Genomic DNA, 15,203 nt, shown 5'->3' with positions numbered 1-15,203 from the left:
ATAAAGATTACATTTTAACAAAACGAGAGCCCTACAATGTATGTTAATGTCGCTTGACTCGATTATGATTCTACAACCTTTTGAATCTAAAATATTCAAGTATATAAGATTCTTCCATAAATCAGGTACATACCTGACATATGAGAGTGTCCTAATCGTCCCATCGTGCATTCTAATTATAACAGTACCGATATCGATTACCTTATTGGATGAATCGTTTCTCATGCGTACAACTCCACCTTCAACCGAACTGTATGTGGAGAACCATTCTCTATTGTGACACATGTGAAAAGAACATCCTGAATCTGTAATCTTAGAACTATCGCTCATTGACACTAGCAAGAAATCATCATCGCTTTTACCGGCCAAATTAGCACTTGCTGCATCTTCCTTGTTACTCTCAGCAACCCTTTTATTTCACAGTTTATAACAATCTGCTTTGACGTGACCTAATTTCTTACAATAGGGACACCTTTTGTCTCACTTATTTGATGCTGCCAAAACGAAAGCTTACCTATCTGCCTTGCTATTTGAACCAAATTTATTGTCGAGTTCGTCTTTACTCAAAAAATGACCATTCACGTCCTCGAATGAGAGTTTGTCACTGCTATAAATCAGGGTCTCCCTAAAAGACTTGTATAAAAAAGGTAAAGAGCACAATAATAGCATAGCCTGATCTCCATCGTCAATCTTAACTTCAACATTCTTTAAATCATTCAAAAGAGTAATAAATTGACTGATATGATCTCTATCATTCGAACTTGTCATAGATTGAAATTTGTAACACCATCGAACTTCTCAATGTCAAACCTTGTTATTGTCATCTCTAAACAAGGTAATCTACGAAAATTTGAATTAACTCTAATATCACTTATTGGGGATCGACCCGATTAAGCAACGAACAAGTAAAAAATAACAGAAGAAATTGAGAAATTGAACACACAAACTTAACGTGAAAAAACCCCTCCAAAGTGGATAAAAAATCATGGGTAAAGATAATTTTATTGTAATGACAAAAGAATAAAGAGTACAAAAAAATGGAGATAAAAACTAAACCCCGAAACTTAAAAACAAAGAACCCTTAAAACGTGAACACAAAATTCTCCAAAAGTGTTATAAGTTCTAATCTTTAATGAGTGTGTTTTCTAATATTGTAAAAGAGCCTATTTATAGGTTAAATTAAATAAGCCAAATAAAGTATGCTAATAAATGCTAAATATAATATACTAATAAATACTAAATCTTCTAGAAAGAAAATATATTTTGTTTAACTTGACTTGCAAACAATCTCTCATTTTATTTAACAGAATTTGGGTCACACAATTCTAACATTAACTACATTAATTTCTTTGGTGCAAAAAAAATCTAATTTTATATTTTAAAATGAACAAGAATAACCAAATTTGTCCAATGTTGAAATAGAAATTAAATTCCACGCGAAAGATGATACAATAAAAGTCTCATTCAAATCTAAATAAAATCAAATTCTAAATATTAATCTAAACTTTCTTATTGCTTCAATTCCTACTAAATGACCATTGCATATGTAGATGTATCTTTCATCATCATTTGACATTTGGCAATTCTAGCAACCCTACATTGACACATTGGTGCGAGTTATTACATCAAATCTATTCACCATGTGCATCTAAGTACCGTAGTCAAATTAACCTTGTAACAAATAAAACCAAAAAGTGTACATTTCTTAACAAGCCAAGCATGATAATTGGTACAATTCTTATTTTGATGACTTGTTGCATTACAGATGAAACAACTCTTGATATTGTTTCCTTTTGGACGTTGTATTCCCAGCTTCCTTAATTTTATTTCTCCTTTTGTTCTTCTTTTACTTCAAGGTAGTGGCTAAGTGAGCACTTTCTTTTTTCTTTTTTTACTTACTTCAATATTTCCTTTTTTTTTTTTTGTCTTTTAACACAATGTGAGATGAATTTATTAAAAAATGCATTTTAAATTAAATAATATTTTTAAAGATTAAATTCAAGATTAGTGAAATTTTGTTTATATATATTATCATTTATAATTCAAATATTTAACATAAAGTATTTTATAATGTGAAATAATTTTATATGAAAGCTTAATTAATTCCAAATAAAATGTTTTGCAATTGGGTATAGATTTTAGATTGAAGTATGAATGAATGTGCATATTCGACATTTTAATTCATCATTTAAATGATTTTCTTGTTTTGGTAATATATATATATATATATTTTAAGATTTTTCTTACAGCGCGTTTGGTTGGGGGAATGCATGTATATTCCCCCTATGCAGCGGGCCCACTAGGAAACGGCCCTTTGGTTCGTTGTAATCCCAATCCCCCCGAATCGGTTACTCCCCTATACCTTGATTGTGCATAATAGGTAATACGCCCCCTCAGCACCGATTACCCATTCCGCGTTTTTCCTTTTCTGCTATTCCGCTTTTTGCCCTTCTCCTCAACGTTCTGATTCTCGGATGCCTACTTGCACAGGTAATTTCTTTTCCCTTCCACTCACTCTGTCATCAATTATTGTTTATCGTTTCTTTTATTTTCTTCATTTTGTCAAGAAGGAGAAATCGATTTCCAGAGGTAATTATTTTTTAATCAAAAGCTTAAAAAATCCTCAAAGCCTCGACCTTTCCTAGAAAGCCAAGCGGTGAAAACAACTAGAGCGGATCAACGCTATGGTTGTGATATAAATCAAAGCGGTCTGCTTTTTGTTATTGTTTTAGCTAAACAACAATTGCGGGATAGCAATATTGCTAGATCTATACAGAAAAACCCAAGCTTTTGCTCTTAACAAAGCTTCCACTCTTCCGGATTCTTCTCGCCTCATTTGCCGCCACATCATTGCCGCTTCTACTGTCTTTCTTGGAACCCTTTTGCCTCCGGTTCCTTTTGGGTATGTTCATATCCGTGTATTTCGTGGTTCTTTTGTTATTTGCTTGGTTGACATGGTGATTAGCGAAACCATTTTGGTATTGATGGTATTTAGGCAAACGTATCGATGGTCCTCTCATCGTCCGTATGTGTATGCACGAGTCATGACCGAATTTGATGCTCGGTGAACAGTGATAATTTGATTGACCGGATAATGGTTGTTCATTAAATTTAGGCAATTGGGTTTTTTTTTTCGGTTTCATATACATTTTCATGTGTACATGTATGATGTATTTTCAAGGCTACATGCCTTCATCTGCGTGTAAGAATGCTGTATTTGCTTTGGTTATTGGTAAATGGACAGTGCTGAGGATTGGGTTTATGTTAGAATAGTTCAATAGTTTCAAATTTTGGTTATTGTTACTGTACTAGGCAACTCCTTTGGTTATAACTGCTTTGTAAATTATTGATGTAAATGTGTGACATGTTTGTGCATAAATTTGACAACATTAGCCTAGTAATTGTGCTATAGTAATCCCAAGGTTTCTCATTGTGATCTCTTTGCGGCATTCCTAAAGATTACATTTCAAATGTACAAAGATTATCTGAAGATATTGTTAAGAATGTTAAGAACTTAAAAACGATGCTCTCAAATACTGTGTGAAGGAGTATAAGGTTGAATTGAAGCCTCTTTATTCACTTTTGAGTTTAGGCCATTTGCTATGACAACTTTGAGATCATTTCGATGTTCTATTTGCCATTTGTTGGAGCACGCCACAAACGTAAAGAGGATGATGAAGATTTCTGCGGGACACTCCTAAAGAACAACATGTGGATTTAGTTGTTCCCTTTAAAAAGTCGGTGAAGCAAATAATCCGTGAGGTGAGTTATTTTCTTTTGGTCTTTCCTTGATATCCTGAAATCGCAAATTGCTTGATCTTGTTCATCGCCTCTCTCTTTATTGTTCCTAGCTTACATGAAGTCTTCTTATGTTCTTTCAACAAGTGATAAGCAAAAAGCCGATATTTGTATAATTCATCAATGTAAGCAATTAAAGTTAATAAACATATCTGGAGTTAATATTTACACATAACAAATATGTCCGGTTCTTCTTTTAGTGGTGTTCATCAAATCTAAGCTCCGGACCAAAGTCTTTTGTTGTAGATTGTTGGATCTCCATATTTGAACCACATTGCTCTCCAATTGAGACAATCGTTTGCTTGTTTTAACTTTTAAGGAATATCGAACTTCATTATGTTTTATGACTACTCGGACCAACGTTGTAACGACAAGACGGGTTCTTGAAAGACTTGTTTATTATTTATGTTTCACAGTAGCATGGCGTGGAAACTCCTTAAAGGTACTTTCATGCATTATTCTCGCAAAGTCATGCTAGTGGGTCGTTGATTGTTCTTTATCTTGCCTGTGAATTAAAAGGGAAAAGAGATGCTGTTACTCTTACTATTATAATATAAATATTCTTCGAATATTGAAATACATTTCAATATTATTTAGTGTTGTTAAGGGCACAAGGCGCACTCTAAGCTCCAAAACCCTTATATTGCCTCAGGCACAAAGTGCAAAAATAGCTCTAGCCTGAGTGAAGTAAAGCACAATATGTATATGTGTAAGACTCTTTGATAATTTAATTCCATTTTCATTTGGTTGTTCTTATATTGCCTCAGGCACAAAGTGCAAAAATAGCTCTAGCCGTTTGGATTGTATCTGGTTATCCTAGGAAAAAGTGAAGAGAGTTAGTATCATGCGAAAATGAACCAATCTATTCAAGTTCGAAAATTAATGACATGGAATCCACCTTCATTCGGCCGTTCTTTGGAAATAAATTGCAAAGTGAGGCAAATGGATGAATTTTCATATCGACTCCATGGCAAAGCCAGTCATCCAATCCACACTAATGCCATTTGAAGCGACTTCGCTATTGAAATGAAGGACAACAAACGTGAATGATGGAGTTTCCAACAATTGAAATGGGAAAAGAAAAGTTGAATTGTTTTGATCAACATGCATCATGGATGACATATGAAATATTTTTATTATTAATTCGAATGGAACACAGAGGTGCCTTCTCGAGCTCGATGACAGCCATGCTTATGTATTTATTTATGTTTATTTGACCCTGTTGGTTTGAATCATCATTTTGTGAAGAAATTCAATGGTAATGTTGTAACCTTTTGATGTTGTAAAATTTTATAACATATGGATTATGACATATAAATTAATGAAATCATGTAACCTTTTGTTAATATTTGAATATTATATTTATGCAAAATATAATTTTCAAGTTATTTATTACTTTTAAATTTTTTGTAGAATAATTAAATTATTTTATTCACTAATGATATTGCGGTTTAAAAATAATAAATGAGATTAAATATTTTATATTATTATATATTATGATTTTAGTAAATTAATATAAGAATAATTATATTCGAATTTTATTAAATTATATATTTTATTAAATTATATTTAATAATTATTATTTTAAATTATTATTAAATTATTTATTATTTATATTAATAATCTTATTAAAATTTAATAACAATAACAATAAATCATCTACCTAAAAAAAATTCTGCTAAGGGTATTCCAGTCATTTTAGTTTTTTTCTTTATGCTATTATGCCTCTATTCCATTCAACCAAACAGAAGAATACTATTACACCTCTATTCCATTACATTCAACCAAACAATAGAATTGCTATTACGCCTCTATTCCATTACGCCTCTATTCCAATACAGCGAACCAAACGTGCTGTTAGTTTCTCGTATGAATCACAAATAGGTACGTGTTTTATACACATCAATTAAAATTAAAATTAATCAAATAATAACATTTTATATTCTAAATTAAAATTGTTTTTATATACTTTTTTTAGTACAAAGATGATTCAAATCTAAATTATTTTTTTGGGAAAATGAACACTCGATAAATATATCACAATTTGAGTTCAACTTTTTATATTATAATGTTTCAAACCAACAAAATGAGATAAATTGAAAAAAATATGAGAAACTAATTTTTGATATAAAATATGAGAAAATATCAAAAAGAAAATTATATGAAAACATACTTAAAACTTACCTACACATAAAAAAACTATATTAATACAAAATAAAAAATAAAAAATCAAAGATACAAAAATTTCGAGGGAAACTACAAAAATACCACTAAATTTCGGTGAAATTTCTTGTTTTACCATTAAACTATGAGAAGTTACATTTTAGTCTCTAAAGTTATCGATTTATAACGTTTTGGTCACTTATCTGTTAACGACAATTACAGCCTTGACGGTAAAACGAGGTGGCATATTAATTCAAGTTTTAATATCCAATTTGATCCCTGAACTATAGCTAAAACATTTGATTTGGACTTTTACAACATTTTTAACAATAATTATGAAAAATATTAAAAATTGTAAAGAAAATATCTTAAAAAATCTAAATTTTTTTATTTATTATTTGAAATTATAAAAATATTTTTAAAATTATAATTATATAAAAAATAAAAAAATTATCCTTTTCTTTCTTTTCCTTCTATCCCGATGGGTAGTTCTCATTAGGCCTATTCATGGGCAAGGCTATTTGTCCAAACCAAAAAACTTGTCGAAATTTGAGAAGGTTTGGGCAAAAATATTAAGATAAAAAAATGGGCTTCAACAAAAAAAAACAAGTCTATTTAAAATATGGGCTAAGCTCGGACTTGAACATTTAAAGCCCAAACTTGACCAACTTTTAAGTTTGTAATGTTTTATATTATATAATATTTTTATATATTATGTAATTTATAATCATAAAAAATTCAATCCATATTACTATAGTGTAAACATTAAAAATTGTTAAAGGTAACTAAATATAAAATTTTAATAAATAAAAAATATATAAAATCATTAAATGTGATATTAAAATAATATAAATATATTTTTAAAACTTTTAAAAATAATATGGGTCTAAAATGGGTTTATGTTAGCTATTTACAAATATAAGAAGATTTAGACAAAATCTTAAACTCATATTTCGAGTTAAACTAAAATTAAACAAGTATAAAATATATTAATATTTCGGGTTATACATAGGGAAGACGTATAATTTTGTTAGGTGTTCATATCAATAAAAACATGCATGCATCTTATTTTTAACTAAGGGTGAGTTTGGATGGGCGGTGCGTTTACCTGCGGTTAGTATAAAAACGACGGTGGCGGTGAGATTAGATACTGTAGCGTGAGACAAAAAGTAAACTAAACGCACCGCACCGCACCGCACCGCACCGCACCCAATTGCCCATCTAAACCCATCGTAAGTAATAAATATCACTGAAAACTATAATTTACCAAATTATAATTGTACGAAAATGAAAAAGAAAACCCCGCAAATCAATTTTTATCAATTGAAAATCCACAAAATTGAAAATTGAAAATAAAACCTTGAAATTTCAACCTAAATTCAATATGATTTAACATGTGTATGATCGAAACACTAAATCTATATATTAAATTTATAAAATATTAAAAATAAATTATTTAAACAAAAATCAATTCATTCTCAATTATTTGACATCACGAAACTCAAATGCCACTTGTTAAAATTGTAAAACTCTAATATAAAATTTAATAAATTAGGATATGCCATGTCAAATTATTAAGAATAAAAACTAGATGCGACAACATATCTTGTAGTTTTAATTTTCCAAAGTAACATACAAGTATTTTAAAGAAGGTGGGGATGGGACATATATATATATATATATATATATATATATATAATTTGGGAACTATAACCTTACTATGCACATTAACCTCAATTTTGATCACTTATCATCTATTTTGCCCTCGCTTTTATTTAATAACTGAAGTTGATTATTTTTTATTTAACTAATATTTTATGATACTAAGTAATAACATATAATTATTTTTATTATATATGTGATATCTATATTATCCAATAATATAATATAAAATTGTATATTTAAAATATCAATATAGCTTTATAAAAAGAAGTTTTATAAAAAAAATATTAATATTAACCGATTGAGTCTTAGTTTGATTGGCATTGATATTGTTGCCAGTGCAGGAGGACGTGGATTCAAGTGTGACGGAACACATTTCTCTTCCTATTTAAAAGTTGAGAGAGATTATAGATAATCTTAAGCCATTGTATCAAAAAAAAATAACATGAATTCCTAAACTATGATGAGAGGCATATTTCTAGTATTGTCGCAAAAAGTAGGCAGAGGGCTTATGTCAGAAGGCAAGTAACCTCTAATAGAATAAGTAGTGCTACACCTAATTATATCCTTAAAGTCTAAGTATTATCTCATTCCAATCTTGCGATGCCCTTGTCATGAACTCTTCTATTAAACTATCAATCCAACTTATTAAAGCATTTGGCATGAAACACACAATATGAAATCGAGCACTTTGATACTATATTCAAATTGTCTATACAACTTTTAAAATACTCGACATAAAATCGAGTAGTTAAGGGTCACTTAGATAGGAGGCCATTATCCTTTTTCTGAATGACATGTCTAATAGGATATATGCAACTACTTAAATGGTTTGAGACTTGCCACTTGGTAGACTAAGATGATTGTAGTTTTAGTGTTTCATAATAGTTAATTATTCAATTTAAGTTTTTAACATTGATTAATAGTAAAATTATATTTTAGGCATTCTAAAATTTAAAAAAAATCAATTTAGGTTTTCTTAACAAAATTCTTTAACCCCTCAAAATAATTTTTGATTCCGTCCCTGGATATTTTAATAGAATATAAAATTTCACCTTGATTTAACTTGTATATAAAAATTTTAAAAACTCTTAAAATAGGTCTAATTTAATTATTTTAGGATATAAATATAATTTTAATTTGATAACACGTATTTAGTGATTAGAATGGAAGGCTTAGCATAGGGTTCATTATGTAATTAATCCTAAACAAAAGCAATTTGATTGGTTCGTATCAACCACGCGCGTTCTGATTCTCGTTGGATTTGTCATTTTAAAAAAACGTATAAGTACGATAATATTTTGTACGCCATTAATCTCTTCATTCGGTTCTTCTTTTTGTTTCTTTCAAAAACCAAATCTCTGTTTCGATCTTCAAAGCCCCCCCCCCCAATCCATAGTGAAAATCAAATAAACAATTTGATCCAATTAGTCTTTCTTGGGTTAAATTTTATTGCTATTATAGAAATTTCAAAAAAAAAAAAACCTCAATGGCTCAAGCTATTGAAGAATGGTATAAGCAGATGCCCGTCATCACCCGTTCTTATCTCACAGCTGCAGTAGCTATCACTATTGGCTGTTCTCTCGAAGTATGCCTCTTTTTTTTTTTTATATGTGTTTTTATTTTCTCTTTTCGGATTTTCTTTTTCAATCTGGGCAATGGGATTGCGATTTTGCCCTTTCAATTTTCAATGATTTAGGTATGCTTTTTCAAGTCTTTATGCGAATGGGTATAATTATTTTAGACTGATTTGATCTGCGTTTATCTCAATGTCGTGAATTTAGTGATTCCCATTGGATTTGATCCATGGGTTTCTATTCATGTTTTAAAGTTGGAAATTTGGGCAGGCAAAGTTGGCGATATATGATTGATTTTCCCGTCTTGATTTTGAGAAGAATATAGAACATGTTTGCATTGTCGTGCTAATCTGATTTAGTTTTCTTTTGCAGATAATATCACCTTATCATCTGTACTTGAACCCTAAACTTGTGGTTAAGCATTATCAATTCTGGCGCCTAATTACTAACTTCCTGTACTTCCGCAAGATGGGTAAATTTCATGTCCTTTTTATGTCTGAATGTCATGAAATCTCGGGTTTGTAATTTCTTTTGCCATCGAACGATGTTATATAATTTGTCGTGGATGTTTTTGCTTAAATATGTAAAAGTTTCCTGTTCTTTTAAAAGCTTGAATAAGTGTAGATAAAAGTAAAAAGGAGTATGCTTTAAAGACAACAATAACTTCAGATCAGCCTTCCTTTTATATGCTTTCTTCCGAGTTTAAACCATCAATGAGATTAAAGATATTTAAAGTTGGCATTGCTTATCCAGGCATATCTGTATGATTAGGATTGAAGCTAGTACACTCAAATTGTCGAGCACCTTTAACATGGTATCCGTTTATATGCCAGATTTGGATTTCATGTTTCACATGTTCTTTCTCGCCCGATACTGCAAACTTCTTGAAGAGAACACATTCAGGGGAAGGACTGCAGATTTTTTTTACATGCTTTTGTTTGGAGCTTCTGTCTTAACTGGCATTGTGCTTATAGGAGGAATGATACCTTATCTGTCAGCATCATTTGCCCGAATCATATTTCTAAGCAATTCATTGACATTCATGATGGTAAGCCGATCTGCCTTTGTTTACGTGCAAAATTTGTTTTATTTTGTAGTTTATGATCTCTGTTAATAGCCATTTGGAAGCCATCTTATTTACTACAACTTGTAGGTTTATGTATGGAGCAAACAGAATCCTTTTATACATATGAGTTTTCTGGGTCTTTTTACCTTCACAGCAGCTTACTTGCCCTGGGTGAGTGCTTCAATTCACTCCATCCTTTTTTTATGATTATTATTGCTCTTGATTATGCATTTTCTATTTTGAAGTATTTAAAGCTTTTCAAAAAAAGAAATGTGGTTATTGGTGGAATTTTCCATTTGGAGAAAGTTCAGCCTTCTTTTTGCATTTTTGGGTTTTATCATACTTCATCTAGTTGTTGAGTATAATTACTTCTTTTCCTTGTATGTCTTTTAGGTGCTTTTGGGATTCTCTGTTCTTGTTGGTGCTAGTGCTTGGGTGGATCTGCTGGTGTGTTCCTATTTCCAGAGCCTGCTTTAATGTTGGGATTAGTACTGTTTGTATGAATTCTCTGCATATATCTGAAATCCATTGTACGTTCACTGAAGTGACTACAAGGCACAAGCTATACTAGTATAATTAAGCTTTTCATAATAGCCATATATCGTCACTGCTGGATCGGTCTTGTTGTGAGTAGTGTGGAAAAGGAAAGTGTTAGGATTTGGGGGGGGGTAAGTTGCTTGGTCTCATCCGCTGGGTGATAACCGAGAGACTCCCTTATAATTATGCAATGGTCCTAGACTTCCCCCGGTTCTTGTCCCACGCTTCAGATTCTCAATGCGGCCATGTTTAATTTTTGCATGCCATCTCTTTGTTAAACTAAATATTTTTGTTAATCCAGGGAATGATAGCTGGTCATGCATACTATTTTCTTGAAGATGTATATCCCCGAATGACTGGTCGCAGACCCCTAAAGACTCCATCTCTCATCAAAGCGCTGTTTGCAGATGAGGATGTAGTGGTAGCACGGCCGGAAAATGTGAGATTTGCTCCACCACCTGCTGAGGAACTTCACAGGGATTAATCTGCCGTATGGAAACTAGACCAACGAAGTGTACCTTGGTGGGGTTGATCTCTGCTTGGACATGACAATTGCCTACAAAAGTGTAGTTTGCCCCTTCGTAAAAGCGTTCAAGCTTACATTGCTAATCATGAAAACAATATATCTTGATTCGCATTAGAGGTTAGCTATGTATATATGACCTACTACAGTTATGCTGATTTGGAGATTTGAGTTTTGTAATTTTATACCTACACTGAGTGCTTTTGGTTGGTATATGATGCCCTTTGTGCATCTGCTATGACCCAAGCAGCATTAACTCACAAATTTAATGTTTTACCCCTTTTCGTGGCGGAACTCTGATCATATTGTCTTAGTGGCTTTGGTTTAGTTTATTGGTGACCTCTGTTACATGAACCAAAATGAACCCTGAACTTGTGCAAATTATAGGGGAAAAAATGCCTACCACAAAGCTGACATAGTGGCAACTAGTTGATCGATGTCCCATGTTATTGGAAGACGGTTAACATGATTTTAGGCATGTTTGAAGGGAATATTAAGAGTCCCAATGATAAAATGTAATTTGGGGTTAATTTAAAAGTTTTAGCTACTTGGTCGTCGCTTTTGTTGTACCCACAGCATGAAAAACAATTGAAAGCAGGGCAACAGTAGCACTAATCAACCCAATAAGCACTCCAATTAGTACATTGGAGATTATCTTTAAACCAATTTAGGGTAAAATAATGTTTTACAAGCAGAGAACGTCCTTAATGAGCTCTTACGTGTGGGGTTTTTAAATAGGAAAATATTTGGCTTGATTTTAATCTGAATGCAAACAAAAGTCACTATAGGTTTCTATCTAATCAGAAAGGATCTCTAAATTCATGCATACTACACTGTTCAGATTATTAATTTGCCTAAGATATAGGTACAATACTCAAACAGATTGTGAACAAAGACACTGCTGTTTGACTTGCATACAAGAGTAGCTTCAAGTGCAATAAGTCGTATAGTTTTGAAGCTAAGCGCAAGGTTTGGTCAAAAATGAACAACTTATCATAAAGCACCTAATAAGGAAGCCGGCGAAACAAATGAGACTTAACAGATCCACCCTACAGAAATCCAAAATACTAAAGGCTTATTAAGTCCTACAACAACAAACAAAGACTTTTCTAGTGCATACACTAGGCTATATAGTGCCAAGTTAACAAACCAAGAAATTAGCAGAGACTTAGAATGAACATTAAACTTATGCCATTTTAGAATGTTACTGGAAATTAAGGAAAATACTTCATGGACAGGAGCCTCCTCTTTAGATTGAGAGTTATTTATACTTTACTATCACTAAAGAAAGGCACTATTTTAAGGTCATGAACAACAGGATCCGTGGCGCAATGGTAGCGCGTCTGACTCCAGATCAGAAGGTTGCGTGTTCGATTCACGTCGGGTTCAATTTCCCATTAATAAGAGATCCTTACTTTTTTGTACTGAAATGAGAAACGAAGACTGCATGAGAATTGCTTGTTGAAATAGTGAAAAACATCCCGTCCTATACTTGTTGAACCAAATGCCCTGGAATCATTTCCATCAAACACCAGGAACAATTGACTTACATATATATATCTATATCAAACAGATGGTGAGCAGTTGAACACTGCTGTACAAGAGTTTGGAACCTAAAGCAAAGCACCTAACAAGGAAGCCAGGTGGAACAATTGACTCTTCCAACAGATCCACCCACCAAAAATGAAATCAAAACACTAAATGCCTTGTAAAGTCCTACAACAACAAACAATGTCCCGGGACAATACCCTTTTTTCTAAAATCTATGTTTGACTGCATCTGCATATGTATCCTACCACCTTCCATTTCCTGGCATGACACATACAAGTAAAAAACCAATAAATTAGCAGAGACTTAGAATGCACATTAAACTTATGCAATGTTAAAATTTTACTGGAAATTAACGAAAATACCTCATGGAGCTTCTACCTTTTGATTCACAGATGCTACAAAAATGAGTTTTTCAAAATAAATGAACCCCTATAAGAGCAGCAGGATCCGTGGCGCAATGGTAGCGCGTCTGACTCCAGATCAGAAGGTTGCGTGTTCGATTCACGTCGGGTTCAATTCCCACCTTAAATCCTTATCCAATCCTTTTCTTTTGAATTTGGGATGAAATCGCTTTGTCCAAGGACTTTACGAGCAGATTTAAGTTTATCCAGAGATGTTAAAAGGGGAAGGTAAGCAAGGTGTCCTACAGTTTTTCATTTACACCATCAATTTTGGAACCCAATCAGGCCTTTTGTATTGGAATGAAAGATGAAAATTGCACTTCTCTCATTAATTCGTTTGTTGAATTAGTAAAAAACATATATTCTCTGAAACTTATTCGATTTAAACACCAGGTTTAGTTTATTGGATAAACTATCATGGAACCAAGGTTAATTGTAAACAATATAAAATCTTGATTGTATGTAGTACCTATGAAACTTTAGTCTCATGCAGCATTAGTTACTTTATTGCATGTATGTTCCTAAAGTGAAGCGGCAGTAATGTCATATTCCTTTGCTTGTGAGTAGAATTGTGGTGCATTCTCACAATTATCTTGTCTTGCTTAATTGTTTCTGTCGCTTTTATTGCAAGATGGAGCAGGCCTTTTACAAGCAACCACTAACCTCCTTTGGCTCCACATCCGGTTTTCCTTTCTTCCACATCTACAGCTCTATATGCTCACACACCCTAGGAACTCATCAACTCTGCTCTCTTTCTCCATATGCAATGGTAGAACCTACTGTTGTGGTGGCAGCCACTAACCAACCGTCGATGTGCATATGTCATCAAGTATATAAGCTGTTAAGGAAAATACCTGATGGAGCCTCTTCCTTTTGATTCAGAGCTACCAATGATTTACTACTATGGAATCAACTAAAATGATCTATTTTAAAAGAGTACAACAGGATCCGTGGCGCAATGGTAGCGCGTCTGACTCCAGATCAGAAGGTTGCGTGTTCGATTCACGTCGGGTTCAAATCCCCATAAAACTTTGATCCCACTTTTTGTTTTCTGCTGTCAAAAGGGAATGAAGCCGAATTTGGGTTTTCTTTATCGATTTTGATTGATGGGTTGTGTCAGGGAGTGAATTTGGAGGAAGCTAGGGAGTTATTTTAAGAGTACGAGGAATGGAGATTTGGAGGTGGACTCTCACTATTGCCTTGCTTCGCTGTATTGCTTGTGGGGGATTCTGTAATGAGAGTACGGAATTGAAGTCGGTTTGTGAGAAGACTTTGCTAGCATCTTTAAACGTTGAGGAGGCAAATGAACTCGTCCACAACTGTCGAGGGGAAGTTCCCAGGTGTAAGCAAGGTGTCCATACTTCTTCAAAGCAAATAAACGGAAGTTATTGTCCACTTGGATGAGAGTGTCTCATATATCACCTGCAAGTTTACGGAAAAAGCGTCGTAGTATTAGAAATATTAATTATGCAAGTTGTGCTTGCAGGGGATTGAACCAACAACCAAAGTTTAAATGCCTCATTTTGCAGATCATATCTACATCAACCGAGGCATTCCTTAAGGGAGATAAAACTCTCGAGTGAGACAATACCTACCGTTAAGGTCCCCTCAACAGGCTTTTTGTTTTTTTGGCATTGAAATGAAAATGAACAGTGTAGTTTTCTCAGCGACACCCTGAATTATTTTCATTTTGTTTGTTGAATTACTGAATAATATCTCTTCTCTGAAACACTAAAATGCTGTTTCAGTATCATCACTTTAAATAGCTTGTTTAGTTTATTGGATAAACTATATCAGCTTCTTGTATCATGGAACCAAGGTTAACAGAGGAAAAAAAATAGTCTTGATTCTCTGTGTTACCCATATGAGTGTCATAAAGCAAGTTATGCTTTATTGCATGTATTTTTGTGAATTAGTGGAATTAG

General features: G+C 32.7%; 1 protein-coding gene and 3 non-coding genes across 4 annotated transcripts; all 4 read left to right on the top strand.

The window, feature by feature from the left end:
* The first annotated feature begins 8,948 nt into the window (after positions 1-8,948).
* Positions 8,949-11,629, top strand: LOC105773886 (derlin-2.2). Its single transcript, XM_012596071.2, has 6 exons — positions 8,949-9,211; positions 9,573-9,672; positions 10,034-10,248; positions 10,354-10,437; positions 10,660-10,713; positions 11,105-11,629. Exons 1-6 carry the CDS (start codon positions 9,113-9,115, stop codon positions 11,285-11,287), a joined length of 735 nt encoding a protein of 244 aa, XP_012451525.1. The 5' UTR covers positions 8,949-9,112; the 3' UTR covers positions 11,288-11,629.
* Positions 11,630-12,643: 1,014 nt separating this feature from the next.
* On the top strand, positions 12,644-12,715 carry TRNAW-CCA (transfer RNA tryptophan (anticodon CCA)). Its single transcript has one exon. It is a non-coding gene; the product is annotated as a tRNA-Trp (tRNA).
* Positions 12,716-13,320: 605 nt separating this feature from the next.
* On the top strand, positions 13,321-13,392 carry TRNAW-CCA (transfer RNA tryptophan (anticodon CCA)). Its single transcript has one exon. It is a non-coding gene; the product is annotated as a tRNA-Trp (tRNA).
* Positions 13,393-14,222: 830 nt separating this feature from the next.
* Positions 14,223-14,294, top strand: TRNAW-CCA (transfer RNA tryptophan (anticodon CCA)). The gene has a single exon. It is a non-coding gene; the product is annotated as a tRNA-Trp (tRNA).
* The last annotated feature ends 909 nt before the right edge of the window (positions 14,295-15,203 follow it).

The sequence above is a fragment of the Gossypium raimondii genome, chromosome 6, assembly GCF_025698545.1.
Source record: "Gossypium raimondii isolate GPD5lz chromosome 6, ASM2569854v1, whole genome shotgun sequence".
In the NCBI taxonomy this organism is placed as follows: domain Eukaryota; kingdom Viridiplantae; phylum Streptophyta; class Magnoliopsida; order Malvales; family Malvaceae; genus Gossypium; species Gossypium raimondii.
This window is presented reverse-complemented; position numbering and strand designations above follow the sequence as displayed.